Source organism: Dipteris shenzhenensis, chromosome 1, assembly GCF_047967505.1.
Source record: "Dipteris shenzhenensis isolate YYH24624 ecotype China chromosome 1, Dip_SZ_1.0, whole genome shotgun sequence".
Classification (NCBI taxonomy): Eukaryota; Viridiplantae; Streptophyta; class Polypodiopsida; order Gleicheniales; family Dipteridaceae; genus Dipteris; species Dipteris shenzhenensis.
In genome coordinates, this window is record NC_141596.1 from 40,598,961 (window position 1) to 40,624,080 (window position 25,120).

Below are 25,120 nucleotides of genomic sequence, written 5' to 3' on the forward strand. Positions count from 1 at the left end.
CATCAGTACCTTGCTCAGGGAGGTGCAGTGGCGCAGTGGGCGTGAAGGCAATCTTGCCACATGGTGAAGGCGCGGTACAACCACATGCACATGTGAAGTAAATGCGTGCCACAGGCGCGACTCTAGCGACGACGCTCTACAAACGTGGCTGCCAGTCGGTGGGGATACATGGCATGGAGTAGGACAGCGCCCAGGCCGATCTGCACACGTGGTGGTTAGCGAGCAGTACGCCCAACCCACTGATGCCACATGGCACATTTAGATACAGTGGCTCAAATAGAGGAGGTAGCAGAGAAGTAGAGAGAGAGAGAGAGAGAGAGAGAGAGAGAGAGAGAGGGACGTGATGTGGCTACGAATCCCTGTGCAAAGATACTACATGGTGGCCAGGCATGATACATGGCAAATTAACACGTGGACAAAGAGAGAGAGAGAGAGAGAGAGAGAGAGAGAGAGAGAGAGAGAGAGAGATTATATATGTGGATGCGTGCGTGCGTGCGTGCGTGTGTGTGTGTGTGTGTGAGAGAGAGAGAGAGAGAGAGAGAGAGAGAGAGAGAGAGAGAGAGAGAGAGATTTTATGCGAATTGTTTATTAGGGAAGAGTTGCCATATGGTAGCCATTTAGGGGAGAGTGAACCTAAATTTGAGTGTTCATGTGTGATGTCTCCTAATTTTAAGTGTTTATGTGTGCATGCGCGTGTGTGTGTGAGGGAAAAGTCGCAAGAGAGTTCGGTTGTGTGTGTGTGTGAGAGAGAGAGAGAGAGAGAGAGAGAGAGAGAGAGAGAGAGAGAGAGAGAGAAAGAGAGAGAGAGAGAGTGCATAATGTAGGTGTGTGTGTGTGTGTGGTGGTGGGGAGGGGGGGGGATTTTATACGTGAATGCTTTGCCCCTCGATGAACAATAGAAGGTCGCTCATCTAGCTGAATAGTTGAGTAGACTGAGCATAAAGCCAAGTGATGCGATGGCTACAATGGAGGGGTCCTTGAAGCTTGAAATTTTATTTCTTGAAATCAAAGACATTTTAAAATCCCAGCGGAGCGGGTCTGTAGCGCGTCGTTGTTGACGGGTCAGGCTACTAGTGTGATTAGTAGTAAGGCTTCAAGACTGCTATAGCCCAGCAAGGCTCTTCTTTGCTAGGCATTGGTTGAGATCCTTCCATTCTCGATGCCATTAGTGGAAGTAGTAGTTTGCAAAGGCTTCAAAACTGCCATGTCAAACTCAGCAAAGCTTTCATGGAGACAGTCCAATGACATACCTTAAAACTGGGAGATGGCATTTATAGAGGCATTGAGGAGCTAATTTGAAAACAGTAGCAAGCACATCCCACTATCGAGCTGGGATATGGCTCCTGGAAATCCCAAGTCTAAAGGACCTCCTTCGTCTGCCCACGCAGACAAAGAAGCTCCTCCCACAGCAGCAGCAGCTGCTCCCCTTCGCACAAAGCTGCACAAATTCAAAAGGAAGAAGAAAGCGAATCTGGGTTCCTTTCCAGATCACGATAACGTCCGCACATCTACTCCTTTCGAGGTTGCTTGCCCTCCCGGATCTCATCTTCCTCGACCCAATAATCCCCCCCCTGGGAACTCCCCCCAGACAATCGACTCCAACTGGAAGCTCCTTCAAGCTGTAGGTGCGCTACCCTTCGCTAGTTCTCTTCAAACTTCGTTGAGATTTAGCAAGGTTTATGTTTCGCCCTTGACCGTCCATTATCTGTGCTTTTGTATTTTAGACATTGAAGAAAGGTCATACGGGAGCTCGACGTTCCTTCAGACCTGTGAATAGTGCGGAAACAGCTAAGAATGAAAGTAAGTTTGCTGACACACATACCTTCAAGTCATTACTACTTGTACTCTTTTGAATTTCAAGAGCAAAGCTCGATATAAGTCTTTTCTTTGGGGGGGGGGGGGGGGGGGGACTGCTTCCTTTGCTCGATTGTTGAATTCATCGTCCTTATCTCAAATTTTCACAAGCTGGAACTGCTACGAATTCGAAAGAGATGCAACCGGGTGGCCTTTCTCCCAGGAGTGCTGATAGCAGGCACGCCATCTACAGCATTACATACTATTTTTCAAATTCTTGCACGTGATGTAGGAAATAACGATCGTGCTAGCTGTTGAGAAAAATGTCAATGAATGTGTATCAGCTTGACTCACGTATTAGCCATGGACTGTGAGATGGTGGGAGTCGGATTGGATGGTAGAAGAAGTGCACTTGCGAGAGTCAGCCTGGTATTCCTCTGCTAAGCAAGACACCTAGCCGATTGTCGATTGATTTGCCAATCTAGGATGTTGCGTATGTGATGTTCCAGTTGATATGTTGCATATTGATTGCTTTTGGTCACCTAGAGGGTCCCGCTTATGATTACTTGGACAGGTGAATATTTGGGGTAACGTGGTGTATGACGAGCATGTACGTCCCATGGAATTGGTCACAGATTTTCGCACACACATTAGTGGGGTTCGAGCTAGTGATTTAAGAAAAGGTGCATATCAGATCCAACTAAATAGAATTGGGGTGTTCTTTGTAAAACCATAACCAATGCATATATATTTTTGCTGTCATCATCTTTCTGTATTGAACATGTCTTCTTTTCTTGATGTATTAACAGCCAAAGAATTTTCGGTGGTACAAAAGGAGGTCGTACAGCTTATATCTGGTCGATTATTGGTTGGCCATGCAGTGCAAAATGATCTCAAGGTCTGTTATTTACATGTGGTGGTTTTGTTGGATCCTCTTATCGTGAATGCTAGCTCCTTTGCTCATTTTATCTTGCGTTATGACTACATGATAGTGTGGATAGCAACGTTAGTACCGGCATTGTTATCACAGTTTTGCAAGAAGTTATACCAACCTTTTACCAAACGATCGCATGCTCGATGCAATTAGTTGCTTTTAGCCGACGACGTTCCGTTTGCAAGTGTTAGATGTTAGGGGTGTTTTGAAACTGAGTAGGAAGGGTAAAAATTTCCATGTTAGGATCACGTCATGTGTCCGCTGCTGAATGCCAAGCCATAAGCAGTCACATGTGCACAAAATATAAGCTGGACGATGCCAATATTTAATAATATGAGAGATGTAAGATGAAGATGTAACTGGACCTTGCAGATCATCTGTTTCTTGCAAAATTTTGCTTCGTTTTTAGCCTTTAGAAAACATGGATCCATGATCTCGTCCCAAAAGCTTCCCTTCTCTCCTCTAGGACTTCATATGCTTCCACTTTTGTCAATTTAAAAATTTCCTTCATCATATTTGCTTACCTTTCTGCTTTTCTGTGATCCATTTTATAAACGAAGTACAAAATTGTCCCTTGGGTTCTTCTTTGTGGTTCTACTGTTGGTCAATAATCTCAATTCTGCTATATTTCAACTCCAGTTGCAATGCTTCGAGTTCGAAATCTTTGAACTTATCTATGCTTCCATCTGAAGATAGCAAGTAATGAATTCAACTGCAGGCTTGTTTGGTTTCATGAATCTAGGCATCTATGTCTCTCCATCTAGTCATCTAATTTGGAATAAGCATTACCTTTGTGCTGGTTACGTGATGTCTGTGTTTATTTACTTTTTGGGCTGTTCCTCATGTGTTGAGATATCCTTTCCCAACACTCCTCTTTGACCTCCTATTCATTGATACATAGGGGTTTGTAGAAGGGAGACCCATAATGCAGGATATAGCAGCCTGAGATGAACAGATTCCACCCTACTTAGAGAGCTAAACGTATCTTTTGCCTTTGCAACTTGACTCTCTCTTCCTAAGTTTTTCTGGTCATGCATGCACGTGTCCTAGTCCACATCTTCCCTTTTTTTAATTTCACATTCGTAGATGCTCAAGTTTTTGTTCAAAAGAATGCTGCACCCTCATACTTCCACGCTTCCACTATCGTCACATTCATAGTCGGTTACTAGAAATAATAAGCCAGCTTGTTACGTTAAAACATCAATTTCAACGTGTCCCTTAGATTCTGGACCCTGTCTCCCCCGTTTCCCATGGTTGGTTTGTGTTCACTTTACTGTCTTCTCCCCCCTATTGGCTGCTACCTTTTCTCGTTGCATTAGGGTGATGTTTTTGTCTACTTCATGATACTGACTTTCTTTTTTAATGGAGAAAATGAGATATAACACACACAGCTACCTGTAAAAAATCATCATTTTACTTTCCTTTTCAACGTGTGGGCTGCGCAAAGGAGCCAGAGGGGTCTCCTTTTTCTTGACTGGTGATAATGCCATAGTTTAGGAACAGCAAGTGGAACGGGGTTCCAAAAGTCTTAGATGAGGCTTTGTGGAGGCTGGCATTGATATCGATATTGGCTACGTAAAAATTTGACATGAAAAAATGCTGTGCTGAAAGCATAAATGCATTAATGCATGTCAGTGATAACTACAGTTTCAAGTTAAAAACCATATAGTATACTAGGTTTCTTTTCCGAAAGAAGTTTTTTAATGTGTAATCCAATAGGTATTATTTAAAGGGATGTGGGACACACGGTACTCTCAATGTCACATACCTTGAAATTTTGTCTACCTTGATGATTTCATTGTTGGGAAGCAGTTTGACTAATTCGAGAGTATTCATTGGGTGATTTCAAGAGCTTCCATCATAAGATTGGCTAAGAGGATCTAGGATTTTGAGGAGATAGGGAATAGATGGGTAAATCACTGAGTTTTCACTTGTGAAAGTTAAATGAAAGACAATTTCCTGCTACTTTTCCATGGAGGAGACAAGAAAAGCATTTAGCAACTTGGGTAAGTTTATGTAGGTGACTGATTTAAGGCTGAAACTTCTTCATAGCAACGACATCTTCATTGCTGCTAAAGAAGTTGCTCAGGGGAGCTCTCGCAAGAGTAAGATGTGGGTTATGGTCCCATGAGAAGTTTAAAAAATAAGCATCCTCTTTTGCAAAAATTTCAAGATCTTTAGCATTTTGTGTAAAAGTAGCATCTACTTTGTTCCAATACTGCTGTAGTGGACCCTTCCTCTCATGTTGATCTTTGGAGGTGATTAGGATCTTAATCTAATATTTGACATTGAGGATGGACTAACTAGGAAGAACTCAAAAAAATTGGTTTTTATGATGATATTATGGATTGTTGAGTTAGTGAACTTGCCATTATGGTTTGAATGGTAACTGAGGGAGTAGGGAAGACGAGTGTAACCCTTGGTATGTAGTATCATAAGCCACATCTATGGTATAGTGTATAACCAATGAATTAGCTAGGAGCAAATAATGAGTTGGAACCAGAGTACCATCTATCCCTAGAGTAGGTGAGTATATATAAGGTCACGTGTCTGTGTTCAAGCACCTAGTATATTACTCTTGAGATAGATAATAGACATCTAGAAGATAAATGAACATGTATAGAGTATAGATTAAACAATGTCTTTAGCTAATGATTGAGACATTACTTCAAGGTCTAGACTTATTGTTGTATACATTGATATTTGGGTTGCCAAGTAGGTGTGGATGTGACTTCCACCCAATAGTCTTGGAGAACATCAAGAGGAAGTTACTCTATCGAAGCTCCACTACCTTAGACTTAGCCTTCAGAGCCATTGTGGTGAACTAGGTTTTATAAGCCTATGCTTGATATATCACATCTTGTTGCCTCTTGTGTTGGTTAATTCAAGAGATCATCATAGAACTATTGTTGGTCGGGATCTCATGGCACAGAAGACATGAGGGCCAGAGTCGCTTGGAGCGCTATCATCTTGCCTATACATGAGGGAGGCCTCAACATTATCAAATCCATTTTTTTTGGGCTCTTTCAGTACCTAGGGACATGCCTTTGGTGCTGATCTTGAATGTCTACAATGCTTCATTGCTTTAGAGTCTGTTTAACATTGCTAGCCTTCGTCATGGTTGAGTCTTCCCTTCACCTCCGGAGTGCCTACAAAAACTCAGTACGAAGACTTTGTATAAATGGATGCTCAAGTATGTGTGGGTGTGGATTTATAAGAGCATATTTTTATACTATGGTCTAAACCCACTGTTGGCCGCTGATGACGTCAGTGGGGATGTCATAGTAGCTAGTCCCTGCTATGCGTGGTGGAGTTTATGAGTGACTATCATGAGATTGAAACTGCAGTATGTTGTGTTTTTAGAGGATGAGTTTGGGAATGTTCCTCGATTCATCTAGGTATGTCTATTTAACATTTACATTTGGGACTGAGAGGATTTGGCAGGGCATTTCACACTTTCTCGGCAAGATGAGGAGAGGTACTTGTTGAAACAAAATTCAGGATGTAATAAAACTCTCTCTCTCTTAGACACAGCATTAGATCCAAGGGCAACTTGCTCTCCTGGATCCCCCTTTTGGGCTTATATTTATTTCTCTGTAAAAGGTTACAGAAATCTCAGTACAAAAATTGTGTAAAAACGTGAATAGACTAGAATTTACAAGGAGACTAGCTCCCTTTCTTGTCAACATGCCACATGTCACTATTCTAGCCTATTTCTAGAATACAAGCCTCAAAGGGCCTCTTTTTCGGGGTCACATGGACCATGTTTCGTTTCTTTACCAAGCTCCTTGATCTCGGGGTATTTTAAACCCGTCTTTGGTACCTGAAATGTTTTCTAAATGCATTTCGACTAGGCACCCATTAATCGTTAGTCTTTGCATGCAAATAAATAAAAAAAACTCTGACTAATCCTAGTCACTTGGGGTGTCCCCCTCTAATCACATGTGCACAAAACATATAAACAGATTCTTGGGTTAACCGAGATTAATTACTCTCGATAAATAATTAAAGGCTTGATTATTCATCAAAGCACTTTAATTAATGTCGAGTCTCTCCAACCGAAGTTGGCACATCTTGGTTAATTAAACCAAGTCTTCCTAACCGAAGTTAGGTTCTTTGACCAATAAATATTTCTCTTTGAACACAATTAAATATATTGAGAACATTTAATCATGATCAAATAATTGGTCATTTAAATCTTTTTCTTTGGAGTATTTACATCTTGGTGACATCCCCTTGGCTTCTATTCAATTGACCTCAACTGAAAAGCCTCTTTGTAAATATCCAAGAGCTGTGGATGATCTGATAGCATATCCTCATCCATCCACTTGGCATTCAATGCTGAATAGTTCTTGAATTTTACTGTGAATTTTCCAATGCTCTGGTAAGTCCAATCTGAAAGCCACCTCATTTCTCTCTTTTGTAACCTGAAAAGGTCCATATAATACCTAGGAGATAGCTTAACATAAACTTTTTCTTTACCCTTGAGCTTCCTGAGCCTTGCTTTCTCAAACTTTAGGAGTACCCAGTCTCCTTTGAGATCCATCTGCCTTCTGTGCTTATCTGTAGCCTTCTTGTGCTTTTCCTGAGATCTTTCAATGGCTGTCCGAACCTGGCTGAAAGTTGTTTCAAGGTCTCTTACATACTTGCAAATATCTCATCTTTGGTCCTAAGTATGGGTGGAAGAGCCACCTTCCCATAAATGACCTCAAATGGACCTTTTCCAGTGGAGCTGTGAACTGTATTATTATAAGCAAACTCCACTAGTGGGACATACTTTTCCCAGTCTGATTTCTGCTCAGCCACGTAGCATTTCCGCAGATCCAAAACTGTTGAATTTGCCACTTCACTTTGACCATCTGTTTGGGGTTGAAAAGAAGAGAAAAAATTCAGTTTTGTCCCCATATTATCAAATAAAGCTCTTCAGAATAAACTAGTCATCTTGGGGTCTTGATCACTGACAATGGATTTAGGCATACCATGATGCTTGAAAATCTGTACCAAAAAGAGCTCGGCCATGTGATCAGCCTTTATGGTTGTGCGCGCTGGAATAAAATGGGCTTGCTTACTGAATCTATCAATAATAGTCCATATTCCATCATTTCTAGACTTTGACTGTGGCAAGTCAAAGATAAAATCCATTGCAATACTTTCCCATGGTGCTTGAGGCACGGGAACAGGCATCGATAAGTAGGTGTCTTATCTCTGTCATACTTGACTTTCTGACAAATAAGGCATTTTGTGACAAACTGGTGTATGTCCTTGCGCATACCTGGCCAATAAGGCATTTTGCGAATACCTCTCAATAGCTTGGGTTGTGGCTGTAATCCCTCGGTGTCCTGCATACGGAGGTGCATGGCATTCATCCAAAATCTTTTGCCTCATCTCTTGGGTGATGCATAAATAGTCATCTTTCATCAAGTACCCATCTTTCATTGAATATTGATTGGAGGACTGTCCCTCTTGTATTTGCTGAAATATTTTACCAAAATCAACATCATTGGCATATTGCTCCCTCATTTCCTCAAGATCCCTGTGATGTGCAATTGTCACATTATGTACCTGAGGTCTTCGGGACAAAGCATCAGCCACTCTATTTCTTGCTCCCGGAGTATGGACAATCTGAAAATGATACATTGACAGCATGTTTGCCCATTTCATATGCTTTTTAGAGAGCTTAGTTTGTGATAAGAAATATCTTAGACTTTGGCGATCAGTTTTGACAGTAAAATCTGCACCCAAAAGATAATGCTTCCATGTATTCACAGCATGAACTACAGCCAACAATTCTTTTTCGTACTTTTCCAAATATCTCTCAGCATCACGCAATCTTCGGCTTTCGTATGCTACCACGTGTCCATTCTGATGCAATGCAGCCCCAACACACTCTCCACAAGCATCGCAATCAACATCAAAAGCTTGATAAAGATCCGGGACTACAAGAATAGGCTCTGTAGTCAACTTCTCCTTGAGTGTATTGAATGTTTTCTCCTGTGACATTCCCCATGTGAAGGCTGCATTTTTCTTGATAAGATCATGTAGTGGAACTGCAATATCAGAAAAATGCCTGATGAATCTCCTATGATAGGAGCAGAGTCCCAAAAAGCTACATACCTCATGCACAGTTTTCAGCTCTAGCCATTCTTGGATGGCTCGGATCTTTGCAAGATCCATCTGTATCCCATTCTTAGATATTATGTGCCCCAGATAATGGATCTCTTCCGAAAAGAATTCACTTTTCTTGGTGCAAAGCTGATGATTTTGAAGTCCTTGAGACACCAAAGCAAGATGTTCTCTGTGCTCTTCTTCTGTCTTTGAGAAGACCAATCGAAGGAGTGACTTGCTTTGGATTTCCATGGAACATCTGATCAGTGTCAAGAACTCTGCTTAGCTCTTCAATTTTAATCCCTAATCTCAGGGCTAAGTCCAAAGATCTGAAATTGTGTGTAGACCCTGGATCAAATAGGATTAATGCTTGTTGATTTCTTACCTTTCCCCATGATAGCAAAAGCTCTTTTTCCTTTGGGTCTGAGGTACTACCCAAAACATCTGGGACTGCTCCCACCATTTGTCTCGGTGATACTGAGAGGGGGAAGAGAGGAGAGGAAGTAAGCAAGAGAGTGAGAGTGAGAGAGACACAATAGTGCGGGTGTGAAGTGATGAGTGAGCCACACCACAAACTCACTTATGTTGTATTAGGATTAGGTTTATTCTATGACTGTCTTAAGACAGTCATAGGTGTCCTATCTTTAATTCTTTTAATTAAGGGTAGGCAATGTGCCTTTACCCCAACAACCTCCCACCTAAAGGCCAATGTGCCAAAAAGGGGAGAAAAGAATAAAAATTACAGCAATATACAGTTACTGTATACTAGACCATAAAGTAAGAATGGTCTCATCCTAATCCCATGATGTGGCGGCAATGTGCAAACCGCTCTGTAGGCAAGCTCTTAGTGAGCAAATCTGCAGGATTATCATCAGTATGTACTTTCACAAGCTCAAGACGCTTGTCTTCCAGTACCTCCCTGATGAAATGATATTTCACTTCTATGTGCTTGGTCTTCTGATGAAAGACCGGATTCTTTGCCAACATGATAGCACTCTGACTATCACAATGCAAAACTGGCATGTCACTTGTAATGCCCAAATCTCCCACCAGCCGAGTAAGCCATATTGCTTCCTTGCAGGCCTCAGTGGCTGCAACATATTCAGCTTCTGTGGTTGACAGTGCAACGCATTTCTGCAACCGAGACACCCATGATATAGCACCTCCTGCAAATGTGAAAATATAACCGGTAGTAGATTTCCGGTTATCTGCATTCCCTGCATAGTCTGAATCTGTAAAACCATGCACCAATGCATCCTTCCTACCATAGCATATGCACAAGTCTTTGGTACCTTTGAGATACCTCAAGACACCTTTCACTGCTTCCCAATGCCGCTTGCCTGGATTTGCCATATACCTGCTGATGACTCCCACCGCAAAAGCAATATCCGGACGAGTGGCAACCATGGCATACATCAAAGATCCAACTGTAGATGCATACGGAACCTTGGCCATTTCAGCCTTATCATCATCTGATCTGGGGCTGTCCTTACTGCTGAGTTTTAAATGTGGAGGCAACGGGGTACTAATGGACTTCCCCCCCTCCATTTTAAACCTCTGCAGTACTTTGTCAATATACTCTTTCTGTGACAGAAACAAAAGTCCCTTGGACCTGTCACGAGTAATACGCATGCCAAGAATATGATTTGCATCACCCAAGTCTTTCATGTCAAAAGACTTATGCAGTTGTTTCTTCAAAACACTGAGATTTACTGGCAATAAGCATGTCATCCACATACAGAATGAGTAGCATCAAACTGCCATCCTTTGCCCGTTTGGTGTATAAGCAATGATCGGTCTCACACCGAAGATATCCTTGGGACTGCATGAAGGCATCAAACTTCTTGTACCATTCCCTTGGCGCCTGCTTGAGTCCATACAAGCTCCTCTTGAGCTTACACACAAGCTGTTCTTTCCCTTTAACAGCATATCCCTCTGGCTGACTCATATAGATCTCATCATGAAGATCTCCGTGAAGAAAAGCTGTCTTCACATCCATCTGACATAAATCCATGTCGTCATGAGCAACAAGAGCTAACACTGCTCTCAAAGTAGTCATCTTGACTACAGGGGAAAAGATCTCATCAAAGTCAATGCCCTTTTCCTGCTTAAAACCCTTGGCAACCAATCTGGCCTTATACCGAGGTAAAGCATTTGAATCCACTTTGACTTTGTAAACCCACTTGCATGGCAAAACCTTTCTGCCTGCAGGTAACTGCACCAAGTCCCATGTATCATTCTGAAGTAGGGAGTCCATTTCTGACTGCATGGCTTTCTCCCACTTCTTTTTCTCTGTTCTTCCCATAGCTTCCTTGAAGCTGGAAGGCTCACCACAATCTGTCAACATGATAAAATCAGCCACATTATTGGCTCCTGGAACAAACCTGACAGGAGGCCGTTGTGCACGGGAGCTCCTCCTAACAAAATGTTCCGGATTAGGCTGCTGTCCAGCCTGTTCTTCATGAATGACAGGTGGCTGTACCACCATATCTGGCTGTGCTACAGCTTCATCTGCTGGCATATCCAGTGGTACATCATTGGCAAAATCATCTGGCTGATTTCCAGCCTGTATACCCTCTTGAACAGGGTGATCTGCAGCAGGCTGCTGCTGCATATAAATGGGCATTCTTGGTTGTCCAACATCATCATAAATAACCCTCCTGTATTCCACAGGTTGCACGGGTTCCTTGTGTACACTATCTTCTTTGAAGATGACATCATTGCTGCGTATAATCTTCCGTTTAACGGGATCCCATAACCTGTACCCCATTTCACCTTCATCACCATATCCCATAAAGATGCATCTGATAGACTTTGGATCCAGCTTGGTGCGTAGATCTTTGCGTACATGAGCAAAGCACTCGCAGCCAAATACCCGTAAGTGCTTATATGAGGGTGGCTTGCCAGACCACACCTCCTCTGGCACTTTCAACTCCAAAGCCTTATTTGGTGACCTGTTAATAATGTGAACTGCTGTTTGCACGGCTTCTGCCCAAAAGCCATGGGGTAATGCAGCATAAGACAACATACATCGAACCTTCTCCTGAACAGTTCGATTCATCCGCTCACTTGCACCATTTTGAGATGCATTATGAGGGGCTGTGAGTTCTTGTTTGATGCCCTTAGCTTGGCAAAACTGCACAAAAGCATGTGACACATACTCACCCCCATTATCGGATCTGAGGCATTTCAGCCTACGACCTGTCCGATTCTCCACCTGAGCGACAAATCTCTTGAAAGCATCTAGGGCATCTCCCTTATGCTTCAAGAAATAGACCCACACCTTACGTGTGGCATCATCAATGAAAGTAATAAAATATTTGGCACCCCCTAGTGATAACTGTGGCATCTCACACAAATCAGTGTGCACTAGATCAAGTGGTGCTCTATTCTGAGGAGTTCTCCTCTTATGAGGAGTGACAGAGTGCTTGCCAAAAATACAATGATCACAAGTAGGCAAATCTGAAAAAGAGAGAGGCGGCAGATAACCCAGACGTGACAGTTCTTGCATTCCTTTAACAGACATGTGTCCCAACCGGCTATGCCACAATGAAACCTTTGGCAGCTCGGTTATGGCAACAACATGATTACCCACACTGGAAACATAAAGAGGGTACAAGGTATCACTCTTAAAACCCTCAGCCACTACAGTATGGCCATCAGTAATCACCCATTTGGAATCCCCAAATGTGGTGTGGTAACCACTGTCATCCAATAAGCCAGTGCTAATCAGATTTTTCTTGATTTGCGGCACATGGCGAACACCATCAAGCATAAATGACTGTCCATCAGGAAGTACTATCTGTATACTGCCAATCCCTGCAATCTGACATGCATAGTTGTTCCCAAGATGAACAACTCCATGAGTACCTGTGTAGGAAGTAAACCACTCCCTATGAGGTGTAACATGAAAAGAGGCACCTGAATCCAAGAGCCAGGTGTGCATGTCATGGCCATCAATAACCAAAGCATGTGCTATTACAGCAGAAGAGCATAAAACATCATGTATGTCACTGTCACTGTCCTCTGCTGCAACATTCACTGCATCCAAGTCATCTGCCTTGGCCTTGCCTTTGCCTTTGCTTGCATTTCCTGCATCCTTCGTTTCAGCCTTCTTGGCTTTCTGATCCCGTATGAACTTGAAGCACTTCGACTTCACATGTCCCTTCTTGCCACAATAAAAGCATTCAATGTCCTTTTTGCCACGGGACTGACTACGGGATTTGGACTTACTAGCAGATCTCCCCTTCTGCTGAGTCCTGCCTCTGTCCTGTACCTGCAAAGCACTTGAAGACTTGCTGCCCGCATTATTCTTCCTGCTCATCTCCTCCATAAGGAGAGAGCTCTCTACATCAGCATAAATAAGAGTGGCATTTGAGTTTGACAGGGTGGTCTTGAAAGTGTCCCAACTCTCAGGAAGAGTACACAACAAGAAAGTAGCCTTGAACTCCTCATCAAGGTTCAACCCCTGTGCAATCAGCTGTGTAAAGATAGCATTGAACTCACTCAAGTGTGAGGTCATAGCTGTACCTTCCTTCATGCGAAGATCGACCAGCTTCTTCAGCCAATAAACCTTACTGGCTGAGCTCTTTTGGGCATACAGTTCTTCTAGTCTTTGCCATAGACCATAAGAGGTCTTTTCAGCCTGTACATTGAACACAAGAGTGTCTGAAATAGTGAGCATGATAGCTGCCCTCGCAGACAGATCAAGCTCTTCCCAGTCATCAGCTGCCATATCAGATGGCTTGACACCCTTTACCCTTATGGGCTTAGCAATCTTCTTTAACAGAAGAACATTCAAGCACTGTTCTGCCCATAATGCATAGTTATGTGCTCCTTCCAGTTTCTTTATGTTCAGAATTGAAGAATCACCTCCTCCTGATGCCATATCAGATGAGGAAAGTACGTGACTCCCTGGAAGTAAAAAGACTGAATAAAAAGGTTCTGATTTCTCAGAAAAGACTGCTCTATTCAAGAGCCAGAAGCACTCTCAAAGGTGCTGTTTTTACTGTCAGTAAAATCTGCAGCAAAACAGTAAATGTCCCTGCAAATACTGTACCTTCTGACAAACTGTTCTGAGCTCAAAAAAGGCATAAAAACAGTAATTTCAGACTGCTGCTGCTGCTCAACAAGAGCTTAACAGTGCATAATTATCTGACAAAACCACCAACACTGCTGTAAACACTGCTGTACTGACTGTACTGATCACTTCTCCCACCTCAGATGAGGTATGTCACTGACTCAAATTGCAGAAACCACTTGACAGACACCCCAAAAAAAAAAGTAAGTGACCCTTCAGCCTGTCACAAAAACCTGCAACAGTAAATGGGATAAATCCCAAGCAATCACCCTTATACCAAGGGGAGAAAATGCATCTGAAGATCTCTGTCGGTAACCCAAGTGCTATCAAACAAAGTCTGGGCAAAAGCCCCTTGATCTGACACCTGAATCAAGTGGAGAACACCTCAACACTGAGGTAGCATGCAAAATGAAATCTCTCTAACACTTATACCTGACAATGTGTAATGCAGAGACTGCTTCTGTGTACTCGGTAACAACACAACTCACAACGTACAGACACCAGGAAGAAAATCTTTTGAGCACTGTCAACGATGGGCAGTTAGGGACCGAGTAAACTCGATGCGCCCTGACCAAGCGTGGCTCAACTGAGATTTTCAAAGTGCGTACAAAGAATGCGACCTGCAACAAATGTCACCAAATGCACTGCGGAAATAAAGCAAATGTGTGCTCCCTGGATACACACTGCCTCAAGGCATATACTGCATACACATCCAGGCAAAAGCCCTTTGATAAAATCACCCAAAACTGAGATTTTCACTCAGTAAATGCATAGAAACTTCTGCTGTACTGCTGTCCTTCTTGTAGTGCTGTACTTCTTGTAGCACGCGCTTCCCAAAAAAAAAAAACTTTGCAGCAAAAAAACACCAAGTCCTGCGTTCGACGCCAACCCCTGTGTATCTGCAGACGGACTGTCGTCCGTACCTACGGACAGTCTGTCGTCCGTACCTGTGTACGGCTGTCCGTACGACTGTACGGACAGTTCGTACAGCTGATGTACTGTATAGCACAGCAGCTATGCTGCTGCACTGCAGCAGGCTGGCGACGCCTACGCACTCCTCAAGGATCTAGCAGCTAGTAGCAGCTGCTATGAAGCAGCTGGCTGCTTGCTGGATGTAATGCCTCGAGCTGCAGCTAGCAGCTCATGTGTACGGCGCCACCCGCGACCAGCAACCTGCAGATCTGCGTCGAAATGCGCCCGCCTGCGCCGCTCTGATGCCCTCGAAATGCGCCGCCCTAGCTGCAAAATGTGCCGCCCTAGCAGCCTGCGAACAGGAAAAACACCGCCGCTGTACTGTCGAGTGGTCTAGATCTGTCCGTACGGTCGTACGGACGTCGTACGGCCGTACGGATCGGCCGTACGGAACGGATTTGAAAGGCAGATGAGACTAGGGAGAGGAGGTGTGGCTAGGGAGAGGCTCTGATACCAGTTGAGAGGGGGAAGAGAGGAGAGGAAGTAAGCAAGAGAGTGAGAGTGAGAGAGACACAATAGTGCGGGTGTGAAGTGATGAGTGAGCCACACCACAAACTCACTTATGTTGTATTAGGATTAGGTTTATTCTATGACTGTCTTAAGACAGTCATAGGTGTCCTATCTTTAATTCTTTTAATTAAGGGTAGGCAATGTGCCTTTACCCCAACAGATACTTGTGGCTTTTTCTGCTCCTTAGAACCCGAAGGCTTCTCAGGGCACTGGGTAGCCATATGCCCCTCTTTCCCACATCTAAAGCATTTCCCATCTCTGCGGAATTCAGCTATTTGTTTAGGAGTGAATTGGGATTTGCCTTTATATGTCTTTGAAAACTGAGTACCCCTTGGCTTTTGAGGCTGAAACCCTTTCTTCTCAACCTTGGGATACTCTTTCTTTTCTGATTTTGAAAAATCAGGTTTCTTCCTTTCAGTACCTCCTGCTTGCAAGGATGGCATTGTGGTTGGATCTTGCATATGCATGAGACTGGCTACCGAAGGTGAAAGCATAATGTCTTGAATACTCTTCAACCTCTGAGTATTCACCACTGTCTGAATTTTTGAATTGAGACTTGCCCTATACTTTCTCAGTTGGGTTCTTTTGGAGATCTTTTTGAAAGGTGCAACCTGCAAATAAGCATCCCAAAACTTTTGATTGTACACCTCCACTGTATCTCCTGCATCCATATGTAAACTGTCCCAACCATGAAGGACATGATCTCTGAATTGTTTAGGCATGAATTGGTTGTAGAAGGCTTTCTTGAAGCTCTTTCACCTCTTTGGGGCTGACCCATCTGTGGTCTGTGCACTCCACCATGCACTAGCTGTCCTTTAAGTGCAAGCTGACCATTCTCAACTTGGAGGAGTCTGAAAAGTTTTATGTACCAAATGTAGCATCAAACTGCCTAATGAACTGCATTGCCTTCTCTGTATGACCATATTGACCATTAAAGGTAATAAACCTAACAGATTTACCTCCTTCTTTGAACTCCTTGGTCTTGGAAGACTTGCTCTTCGTAGACCTCGTGTTTCCTTCTTTTCCTGGATGGTTTATCTGATGAAGAAGAAGATACAGAAGTTGAGCTTGAAGTAGACAATGAAGGGCTTGGAGATCGGTGATGATGCCTCGATCTCTTCCTGCTATGAGACCGTCCCCTATGAGATCCCTCTCTCTCGGGCTGTGCAAGAGAGTGTGCCTCTGGCATTGGCACATCATAAGCTGCACTAGGCATAGTTTCTGCTTGAAATAGATGCTGAGCTCTTGGATCCCTTCTGAATTCTTCCATCTCCTGCATACGAATGTGTACCATCTGCTCAAACTCTTGTTGAGTTTTCTCCATAATTCTTTGTCTTGGATGTGCATCCCTATTTTGTGAATCCCACTGGATAGGTGATTGAGCCATATTTCTACAACGCGTCTGAGATCTGCAAGCTCTCACACACACTGTGTATCAGAGGGAGATCAGTGAGGGATTTGAGTTTATTCCGCTGCGTTAGGGTTTTTGTTCAAGCAGTCATAATCGTAACATGGTATCAGTGCCTCGTCAGCAACTCCTGATACCCCTCGGCCCTGAGCTCTTCCTGAGAAATAGGTAATCCCGTTTCAGGAAGAAGATTTTGTGTATAGTACTATCTCCCCTCCTAAACCTTTCACATCCTCGTCATGGCTGCTAGACTGCCCGTCCAAGTTTCTATGCTTTTTGGAAGATGAAGATTTGGATCCGCCTGGTGGTTCGAATGATCTGGGAGATTACAACATGAGTGGAGCTAAAGGTATAGCCTACCAGAAATGCAGCTCGGGCAGCGATGACACCAATGGATCCTGGTGTATATAGTAAGGGATTGGGTAGTGCATGATGCAAAGGCCTTGGCCATGATCATGGGCACCATTGTAGATTTCGTTCTCCTGTATATTTAGCTTGTGGACACTGCTTTTGGTGCATGGGCCATTCTCAAAGACACATATGAGGTCATCAATGCTGCGAGGATTCTCGACCTCGAGACTGAGCTCTACGACATGCGTATTGAAGAGGGGGAATCAGTTTAAGAGCACATCACCAAGAGGAAGGTGGTAAGAAAAAAACACTCTGCAGTATGTCAACAGATAGATTGGCTCAAATTGCTAGGCTCTTGCTTGGCATGCTTCCAAGAAGCTACAAGGGTTAAGTAACAATCATGGTCGCAGGGTGACGGTTGGCACCATTGACTTTTAACGAACTAGTGCCCCTTCTCTTGCAAGACGAAGCTCGGGCAAAGAAATTCAACAGACCTAGTGACAAGGCCTTAAGGTAAAGGTAGAAAGGGTAGGTCTGGAAAGGCAAGCCCAAGGATGATGACGACTCAAAGTTGGGGCAAGTCAGAAGACAGTGGAGAGAAGAAGAAGAGGAATTGGGATTTACCGTGAGAAGCTAGGCCACATAGCAAAGGATTGCCAAAAGAAAAAGGTGGACCAAAAGTGAAAGGAAGGCGATAAGCCCACAAGCCTATTGGTCGGTTGATAGGCATGAGGAGGCTAAGGCAGCCTAGTCGGCTTGTCTATGGCAGGGGGGAGCCCCTTTATAGCAAAGGATTGCTTTAAGAAAAAGGTGGACCAAAAGTGAAAGGAAGGCGACAAGCCCACAATCCTACTGGTCGGTCGATAAGTAGGGGGGTCAGCCCCCTATTTGGCTGCGTGGCAGCCCTTTATAGGGCAGGAGGTTTCCTTGTGTAGTGCTGTAGTGATTATCTGTTGAGCTGTTGGAGATCCGGATGGGTCAGTTGATCGCCAGTGCGTGAATCCAGATGCCTTAGATGAGCCTAGTGAGAAGTTGGATACCCATTGTTACTAGAGCACCAAGGTTCATCGATCTGGGGGGTCAATGTACCAGTTTGGACATGAGAGAAGCCTGTAAAGCTCTGAGACACAGTTGCCCTTGCAGGGAAGCAGACCTTGCACCGATTGCAGTATCAGTTGGATTATTGTACGAGTATCGAACCAGAGGAGTATGCATCGCACCTGTGGCCTGGGAGCATCAGTACAAGGTTCTGAGTGATCGTGCTGAGCCGGTTCTTGCCCAGAGGGGGCTTCTTCGACAGTACCTGTGGTGGTCTTCAGCGATGGAGCATCACACGATGGATTTCTCCCATTGTTCCAGGAGCTCCCCTAGCTCCCTGGAGATCATGTTCCATCCAGGAGCTGATAGGGGTGTTGGAGGTCATCTATTTGGCTGTGTGGCAGCCCTTTATAGAGCAGGAGGCTGAGGCGGCCTAGTCGGCCTGTCTATGGCAGGGCGGATAGGGCTGTGTGCCAGCCTCCATGTGCTGTAGGGGGTCGGCCTACCTAGGGCGGGGGTCGGTCCACATGATCAGCCGACCAAGGAGGGGGTGGCTGCCTATATATAGGCCCCCCTTCCCTCACTCGTAGCATCTTAGTGTGGAGGAGTTTGGTGCCTATATGAGCAGAGGTTTTCCCCAGCAGTTTTGGGGTTTTGTCCTGAGAACCCTTGCAGTCTCCTGTGTCTATTTCTCTCCTTTCCAGTTCAGTTTGTGAGTGGTTTGCTCTCTCTCTCTCTGTCTCTCTGTCTCTCTCCATTTCTGCTTGGATCTGCTGGACTTCTCACAGGAACAAGGGATATCTTCTTGTCCAAACATTTACTAGACCATGCCATGGGTGAATGTATCCAGCATATTGGCTATTACATCATACATGAAGCTCTATTGCCAGGTTTAACAGCAGTCGGAAGATAACTTTTAAGATCTTATAATTAGGTACTTTTAGCAGGGGTAAATAAATTCAGAACAGGAAAATCAGTTTATTGAGACAGGTATATGCAGGGTACTCCTACGGAAAGATATGCAGACTGGCATTTCTACAAGGTTGAGTTCGAGATCCATTTTATCTGTTTGATATGTGATGATTTTCTAGGGAAGGGGTTGCATTATTTATCCTTCAGGGAGGCCTAAGACATACAGATTGGATTTCTCCACTATCCAGATTAGCTTGCTTGGCAATCCTACTTGCTGTGCGTGTGCGTGTGTGTAACACAGGGAGGCCTAAGACATACGATTTCAATTTCTCCACCACCTAGAATAGCGTGCTTGGCAATGTTCATACTTGCTCTGTGTGTGTGTGTGTGACACATGCGTACGCTCACACACACATATATCCGCATGTATACATGCACACATCTCTGCCCTCATGCCCGCACCCCTGCCCCCCCTCTCTCTCTCTCTCTCTCTCTCTCTCTCTCTCTCTCTCTCTCCCTCTCTCTTGCAAGCCAAGCTCATGAGTCGAGCTAAATATCTCTTTGATTATTTGTACCCTAGGCCACTTCATGAATCACAATCTTTGAATGCCTGATAATCATGGTAGCTGGAGTAAGTTTTGATTGGATCTGCAAATACATGCATAGTTACTAGAATAACCGTTTCTGGCTTGGAAACGGAAAGGTGGAAACAGAAATGGCGTTTCTTCCAGAAACGCCATTTCGTAATCACTGTTTTTTGCCCTCTTTTGATTATATTGTTTTTCTCCCTCTTTTGATTTAACTTCTAAATTTCAGATTGTTGTAAGTTGCAACTTCAAACTTGTTAGAAGTTAGAAGAAGTTAGAACTTGTTCATGACACATGTTGATTGTTGAAGCATCATTCATGGATAACAGATGATTCTAGATAGATCAATCATCATAGGAATTTAGAATCATAGAAGCATGCATGGTGCTTCAAGTATAGATAATTGTATCATGTATAATTTGCCCTCTATTGATAATTGTATTATGTATAAAAAAATAAAAATTTATCCATAAATTGTACCATATTGCCGTTTCTTCCATTTCCGTTTCGGCACGGGTCGAAAACTCCGTTTCCTCAGTTTTTCCCGTCTCCGTTTCGGCTGGCAACTATGCTTACATGCTTAAACAAGAAAGAGTAGTTAATATGCTGTTGTATTGTCGAGGTGAATTTGCTTGAGGTAGTTGGACAGAAGTGTTACCAGAAAACACGTTTCGTAGGTTTCGTTTAGAAACGTATCGAGATTTGATTCGAGTTTTGCCTAGAAACACGATCTAGTAATACATTAAAAATACATAATATATAAAGTATTCTAGACATAATTATCAATACATAAAGTCTATCATATATGGATTCTCTCTCTCTCTCTCTCTCTCTCTCTCTCTCTCTCTCTCTCCTCACACATATGCCGCACACACACAGTCACACGCATGATAAAAAACCAAAAACCCCAAAACGCGTGTTTTAGTCACTATGTTGGACAGTGACAAGATCCCAGTCTGCAGCTGTGGTGTTTCAACTGTCTTTCTTGATATTGTGGTGATTTTGTGTCAAGTTTTTAGCGGCTCAAATCCGTCCAATCAATGACTTGCCTTGCCTTTTTGTAATGACATCTCGACCAATGTACCAGTGCTTTTTTCTGTTTTAACATCACAAATGTTTAGTACTTGGGAACTTTTGATTGCATTTATGTTTCTCCTTGATTTTATTTGTGAGCTCTCCTCAGGTATTGGGCTCTGGCTAAAGTTTGCACATATTGTAGTGTAGCGGTGAAATTTATAGCTGGTTGTCGGAGCTTATGGCTGGATGCAGACTGAATTATATTGGCTGGACACAAAGCTTAAGGAAATGTGCATATAGAAGTTTGCAGTTGCATGGAATGGCATATAATTTTAAATCATGTAACCAGTTTTCTTGCCCTGATTAGCCAAATGAGAATGTGCAGTTGCTTTCAGGGACTTATGGACCACGGTCCCCACTGATTTGTACAGGGATACATTGCATATAATTTTTTGACTCCTTGGGAAGAAACCTCTTGTTTTGGAATTTGCTGCTATAGTTGAATTGACAATGAATGGAACGTTAGTGATTATAGGATCATATGAAACTTGTCGATTACATAGCAAGGAGTAGTTTGTGGTTTTCAAAGCATTTCTCCTTGTCTTCCTTAGAATCCATTTACATTTTAGATATTGGAGGTTGAGAACTCTGCAACGCCCCTCCCCTCCTTTCCTCATGAGGTTCTGCTGTTCTGGGTGTTGTGAGTGATTGGCCATGGACCTCACTGTCTTGTCTCAGTATAAGGAGCTTGAATTTGTCCCAAATTTTCATGATTATGGTCTTCAAATTTAACCATGATTGTCAACAGGTTTATGACCTTCTCCCCTGATTGAGCAAGTTCTCTTGCCTAGAAGGAAATCAGGCTATTAAATGGGGTTTTACAATGTCTGGGTGTTAAAAAATGTTTCCTTGCTTTCAATGTGCATAGTGCTCTGTGAAAGTTCTCTTATTTTGTTTCTATAATGGTCTGTGAAAGTGCCTCTTACTTAGTTTCTATGTGGTACGTTGAAGGTCATGTACCTAAGCCATCCGAAAAAGGATATTCGAGATACTGCTGTATATGCACCTTTGCGCAGGTAAATTTTTCTGGCAACTGTCGTTTGTTAATAGTAGTCCTATAGGCAGGTAAAAGGTTTGTATGTTTTCTCATCATGCAGTAAAAATGGACGTCCAAGAGCTCTTCGGCATTTGGCAGCTGAAATACTAGGTGTGGAAATACAAGAAGGCGAGCACTGTTCAGTAAGTCTACGCTAGATCTTGTAAGAGATTGGAATGATTGGATTACTTTTTTGTCTTCCTTTACTGTAATTAAGGTAACTTATATGGGTCAGGTACAAGATGCTCGTGCAGCCATGTATGTCTACCAACATCTGAAGCAAGAGTGGGAGAACAGCTTATTTCAGAGGCTGAAGTCCTAAGGCATGAGGTGTAATTGTAAGGTGATGGTTTTATGTTCTTGGAAAATTGGTTTACGTACAACTATGGTGATACAGATTAGTTGTGCCCTAATTTGTGTCACTGTTGAGTTGCTCTGTGGCCTAGACATAAAATGACCCCAGTGAATGCTTTTCATGCTTAGCAGAAATCTGCACAACCAACGAAATAATGCTAGTTGTCTGACCAAGACATTAATATTTTTGTCATCCCATAGGGTCACAGCCTGCTGTGTAAACAGATTGACTCTAATAAATGGTGCAAATGACGTTTTCTCAGAAGATGCAACTTTTTGTAGCAGAAATTAGAATCACATCAAGCTAAATCCAAGATTGTTCATATGTTTATAATCTGGAAGAGGAACAGCTGCTAGGAGCAGATTGACTGCAATGAATGCTGATATTGCAATAAATTCTTTCTATTTTAAGTGGTGCGTTGCCGTATGAGCTAGATGATCTAAGCATTCTCTTACTTGGGTGCTTGTTTGGGAGAGACTAGAATGAAATCGTATAGCCTTCACAAGCAGTTGTAGCTTGAATGAATTTAGACTACTTTTTGATTACCATTCTCCTTTAGTGCTAGCCTTTGTCACGGCTGAGTCTGCCCTTCACCTCCGGAGTGCCGACAGAAACTCTGTACGAAGACTTTTGTATAAATGGATGCTCAAGTATGTGTGGATGTGTGGATTTGGGTCGGAGAGCATATGTTTATAGTCCCACTGTTGGGTGCTGATGACAACAGTGGGGATGTCATAGTAGCTAGTCCCTGCTATGCGTGATAGAGTTTATGGTTCTCAACCTTATGAGTGACTATCATGAGATTGATATTGCATGTTGTGTTGTATTTTTAGAGGATGAGTTTGGGCTTGTTCCTGGATTCATCTAGATATATGCAGTGAATGGTGCAAACGACCTACTCTCAAACAAGGCCCGATTTCAACAATCTTCAATAATAAATGCATTGTGGATGCAATGGATTACGCATTTGATGTAATCCCACTCAAAACTTCTCCTTGCACGTATGTTTTACTCCTAAATAACTATTTTGACTAACCAGAAATCCATTTCAATATTGTAGATTACATGCTTAGATGCTTGAGTGGTTCTTTTGCTTTCTCACAACGTTGGCTACATAGGTAGTACACATGTAGATTAACGTCTTTGTGAAGTCTTTCGTGTGTGTGTGTGTGTGTGTGTGTGTGTGTGTGTGTCTCTGTCACTCTCTCTCTCTCTCTCTCTCTCTCTCTCTCTCTCCTTAAGGAAGTCCTTCCCCTCTAAGTGCTTACCTTTGGCCTCTAGCTAGGTTGCTCCTTCCATAAATCCCGGATAAAGCAAGCCCTACACTTGCCATGTTTGTTTGGCTTTGTTTTTAATTATCTCGTAATCTTGGCTGCCTTTTTTGAATAGGCTAAATCTCAAATACAATCCAATTATAAGTATGAATTATAGCATGGCTCATGTTTAGAAGATTAATGTGGTTGGAGAGGTGAGGGACACTTTATTGAATCAAATGTTGCCACACTATATTGAATTAAATGTTGAAATTGTGTTCAGTTCTTCCATAAATCAAGCCCTAGGCTGCCTTTTTTGAATAGGCTAAAACTCAAATACAATCCAATTATAGCATGGCTCATGTTTAGAAGATTAATGTGTTTGGAGACGTGAGGGACACTTTATTGAATCAAATGTTGAAATTGTGTTCGGCATTCCATACAATCAGTCTTTACAAACACAAATTGCATAATAGAGTGACATTTGACAACATTGATACAATAGAAGAATTCTTGAATCCCAATATGCCTTTCTCGATGTTTACATCAACCCACAAATAGAAGCTCATTGATGTGATGAGCAATTCCAAATAAGACATCCAAAAGTTCACAAAAGCATGTTCGCTTGTTCTATATTGCAACTTTATTTGTGCATCTAGCTCTCCCACATTAAAAAGCTCATGAGGTCAGAAAGCTCATGGGGAAATTGAACTTGAAACTCCTACCCCATCTCTCTAGTCGTGTCTTCTACATAGTAGGGAAATAAAGTATCCCTTAATATGTAACCAAACCATAAAAATTTGTAATTCTTGCCATTCCTAGGAAAAGACAATCATTTTTGTCCTAGTAGTCAACATGTGCGAAGGTGCCCTAACCTTCAAATGTGTAATGGAATCAGTGAGCTTGCCCTTGGCATTGCTTGTGGTACTTTAAAAGCAATGGTTAATTGTGGCTTCTTCGTCAATGTCAAATGCAATTTTGCCACTCATAAATAAAATATTTTCATTCTTATTTGGTAAACATAAATAAAAGAGAGTGAACCTTGATTTGCATGGTTGCCATTGTTAATTCTAAATTGGGCACCCCAATCTTCCCACTTGCGAAAACCGAAGACAGCACCCACCAGCAAACATGATGCACATTTACAATTTGGGTAGATATAGCTCACAAACAATGTACATGTTAGTACTATATATTTTGTCATAGTAAACATCGTTACAAGAAATCACAACTAAAATTCCAAAAATAATGATATAATTACTCATCACAAATGATTGTTGTGGAAGTAAACTATTGTAATAGGCTAGCCTATGATGGTAAGCTTCGAGTGACATAAAGAATGCGAATGTTCACATCCAAATGTTCACATAGCTTGTAAAAGCTTGTAAAAGTCAAATTTTGCAAGCTACTAGTAACATATAAAAGAAATGAAGAACCCCACATGTAACGAAGGACAATTTAAAACTCAATTATCAATACCATTGAATAATACATAAAACCTTATTATTTGATGGGATGGTATAGGATAGAATGTCTTACATAGCCAAAAAAATCATTTCAAGTCTTGCTTATTGCATGAAGTGTACGATTTCTCATCCCCCAACTTGAACCGCTAATCTAAACTTGATTACGGTAGCAAAAAGGAAATACCACTTATTTCCATGCTTGGGATCCCCAATTCTTACTAGAGTTGACATATAGTTCCCCT

General features: G+C 42.7%; 1 protein-coding gene across 2 annotated transcripts; it reads left to right on the plus strand.

The window, feature by feature from the left end:
* Positions 1 to 1,098: 1,098 nt before the first annotated feature.
* On the plus strand, positions 1,099 to 22,821 carry LOC147905833 (Polynucleotidyl transferase, ribonuclease H-like superfamily protein). Of its 2 annotated transcripts, none has more exons than XM_087381915.1 (9): positions 1,099 to 1,621; positions 1,725 to 1,800; positions 1,966 to 2,032; positions 2,139 to 2,223; positions 2,369 to 2,477; positions 2,604 to 2,692; positions 21,720 to 21,784; positions 21,866 to 21,947; positions 22,059 to 22,821. In XM_087381915.1, exons 1-9 carry the CDS (start codon positions 1,337 to 1,339, stop codon positions 22,080 to 22,082), a joined length of 882 nt encoding a protein of 293 aa, XP_087238041.1. In that variant the 5' UTR covers positions 1,099 to 1,336; the 3' UTR covers positions 22,083 to 22,821. The 2 variants fall into 2 exon arrangements, with proteins under 2 accessions (XP_087238041.1, XP_087238032.1); XM_087381906.1 differs by having other exon boundaries at positions 1,102 to 1,621; positions 22,040 to 22,821.
* Positions 22,822 to 25,120: the final 2,299 nt, after the last annotated feature.

Coding starts and splice junctions, on each gene's coding strand:
- LOC147905833 (XM_087381906.1), top strand. CDS start 1,337: ATGGCTCCTGGAAATCCCAAGTCTAAAGGACCTCCTTCGTCTGCCCAC. Junction 1,622..1,724: donor ACTGGAAGCTCCTTCAAGCT/GTAGGTGCGCTA, acceptor TTTGTATTTTAG/ACATTGAAGAAAGGTCATAC. Junction 21,948..22,039: donor AAGAAGGCGAGCACTGTTCA/GTAAGTCTACGC, acceptor TATATGGGTCAG/GTACAAGATGCTCGTGCAGC.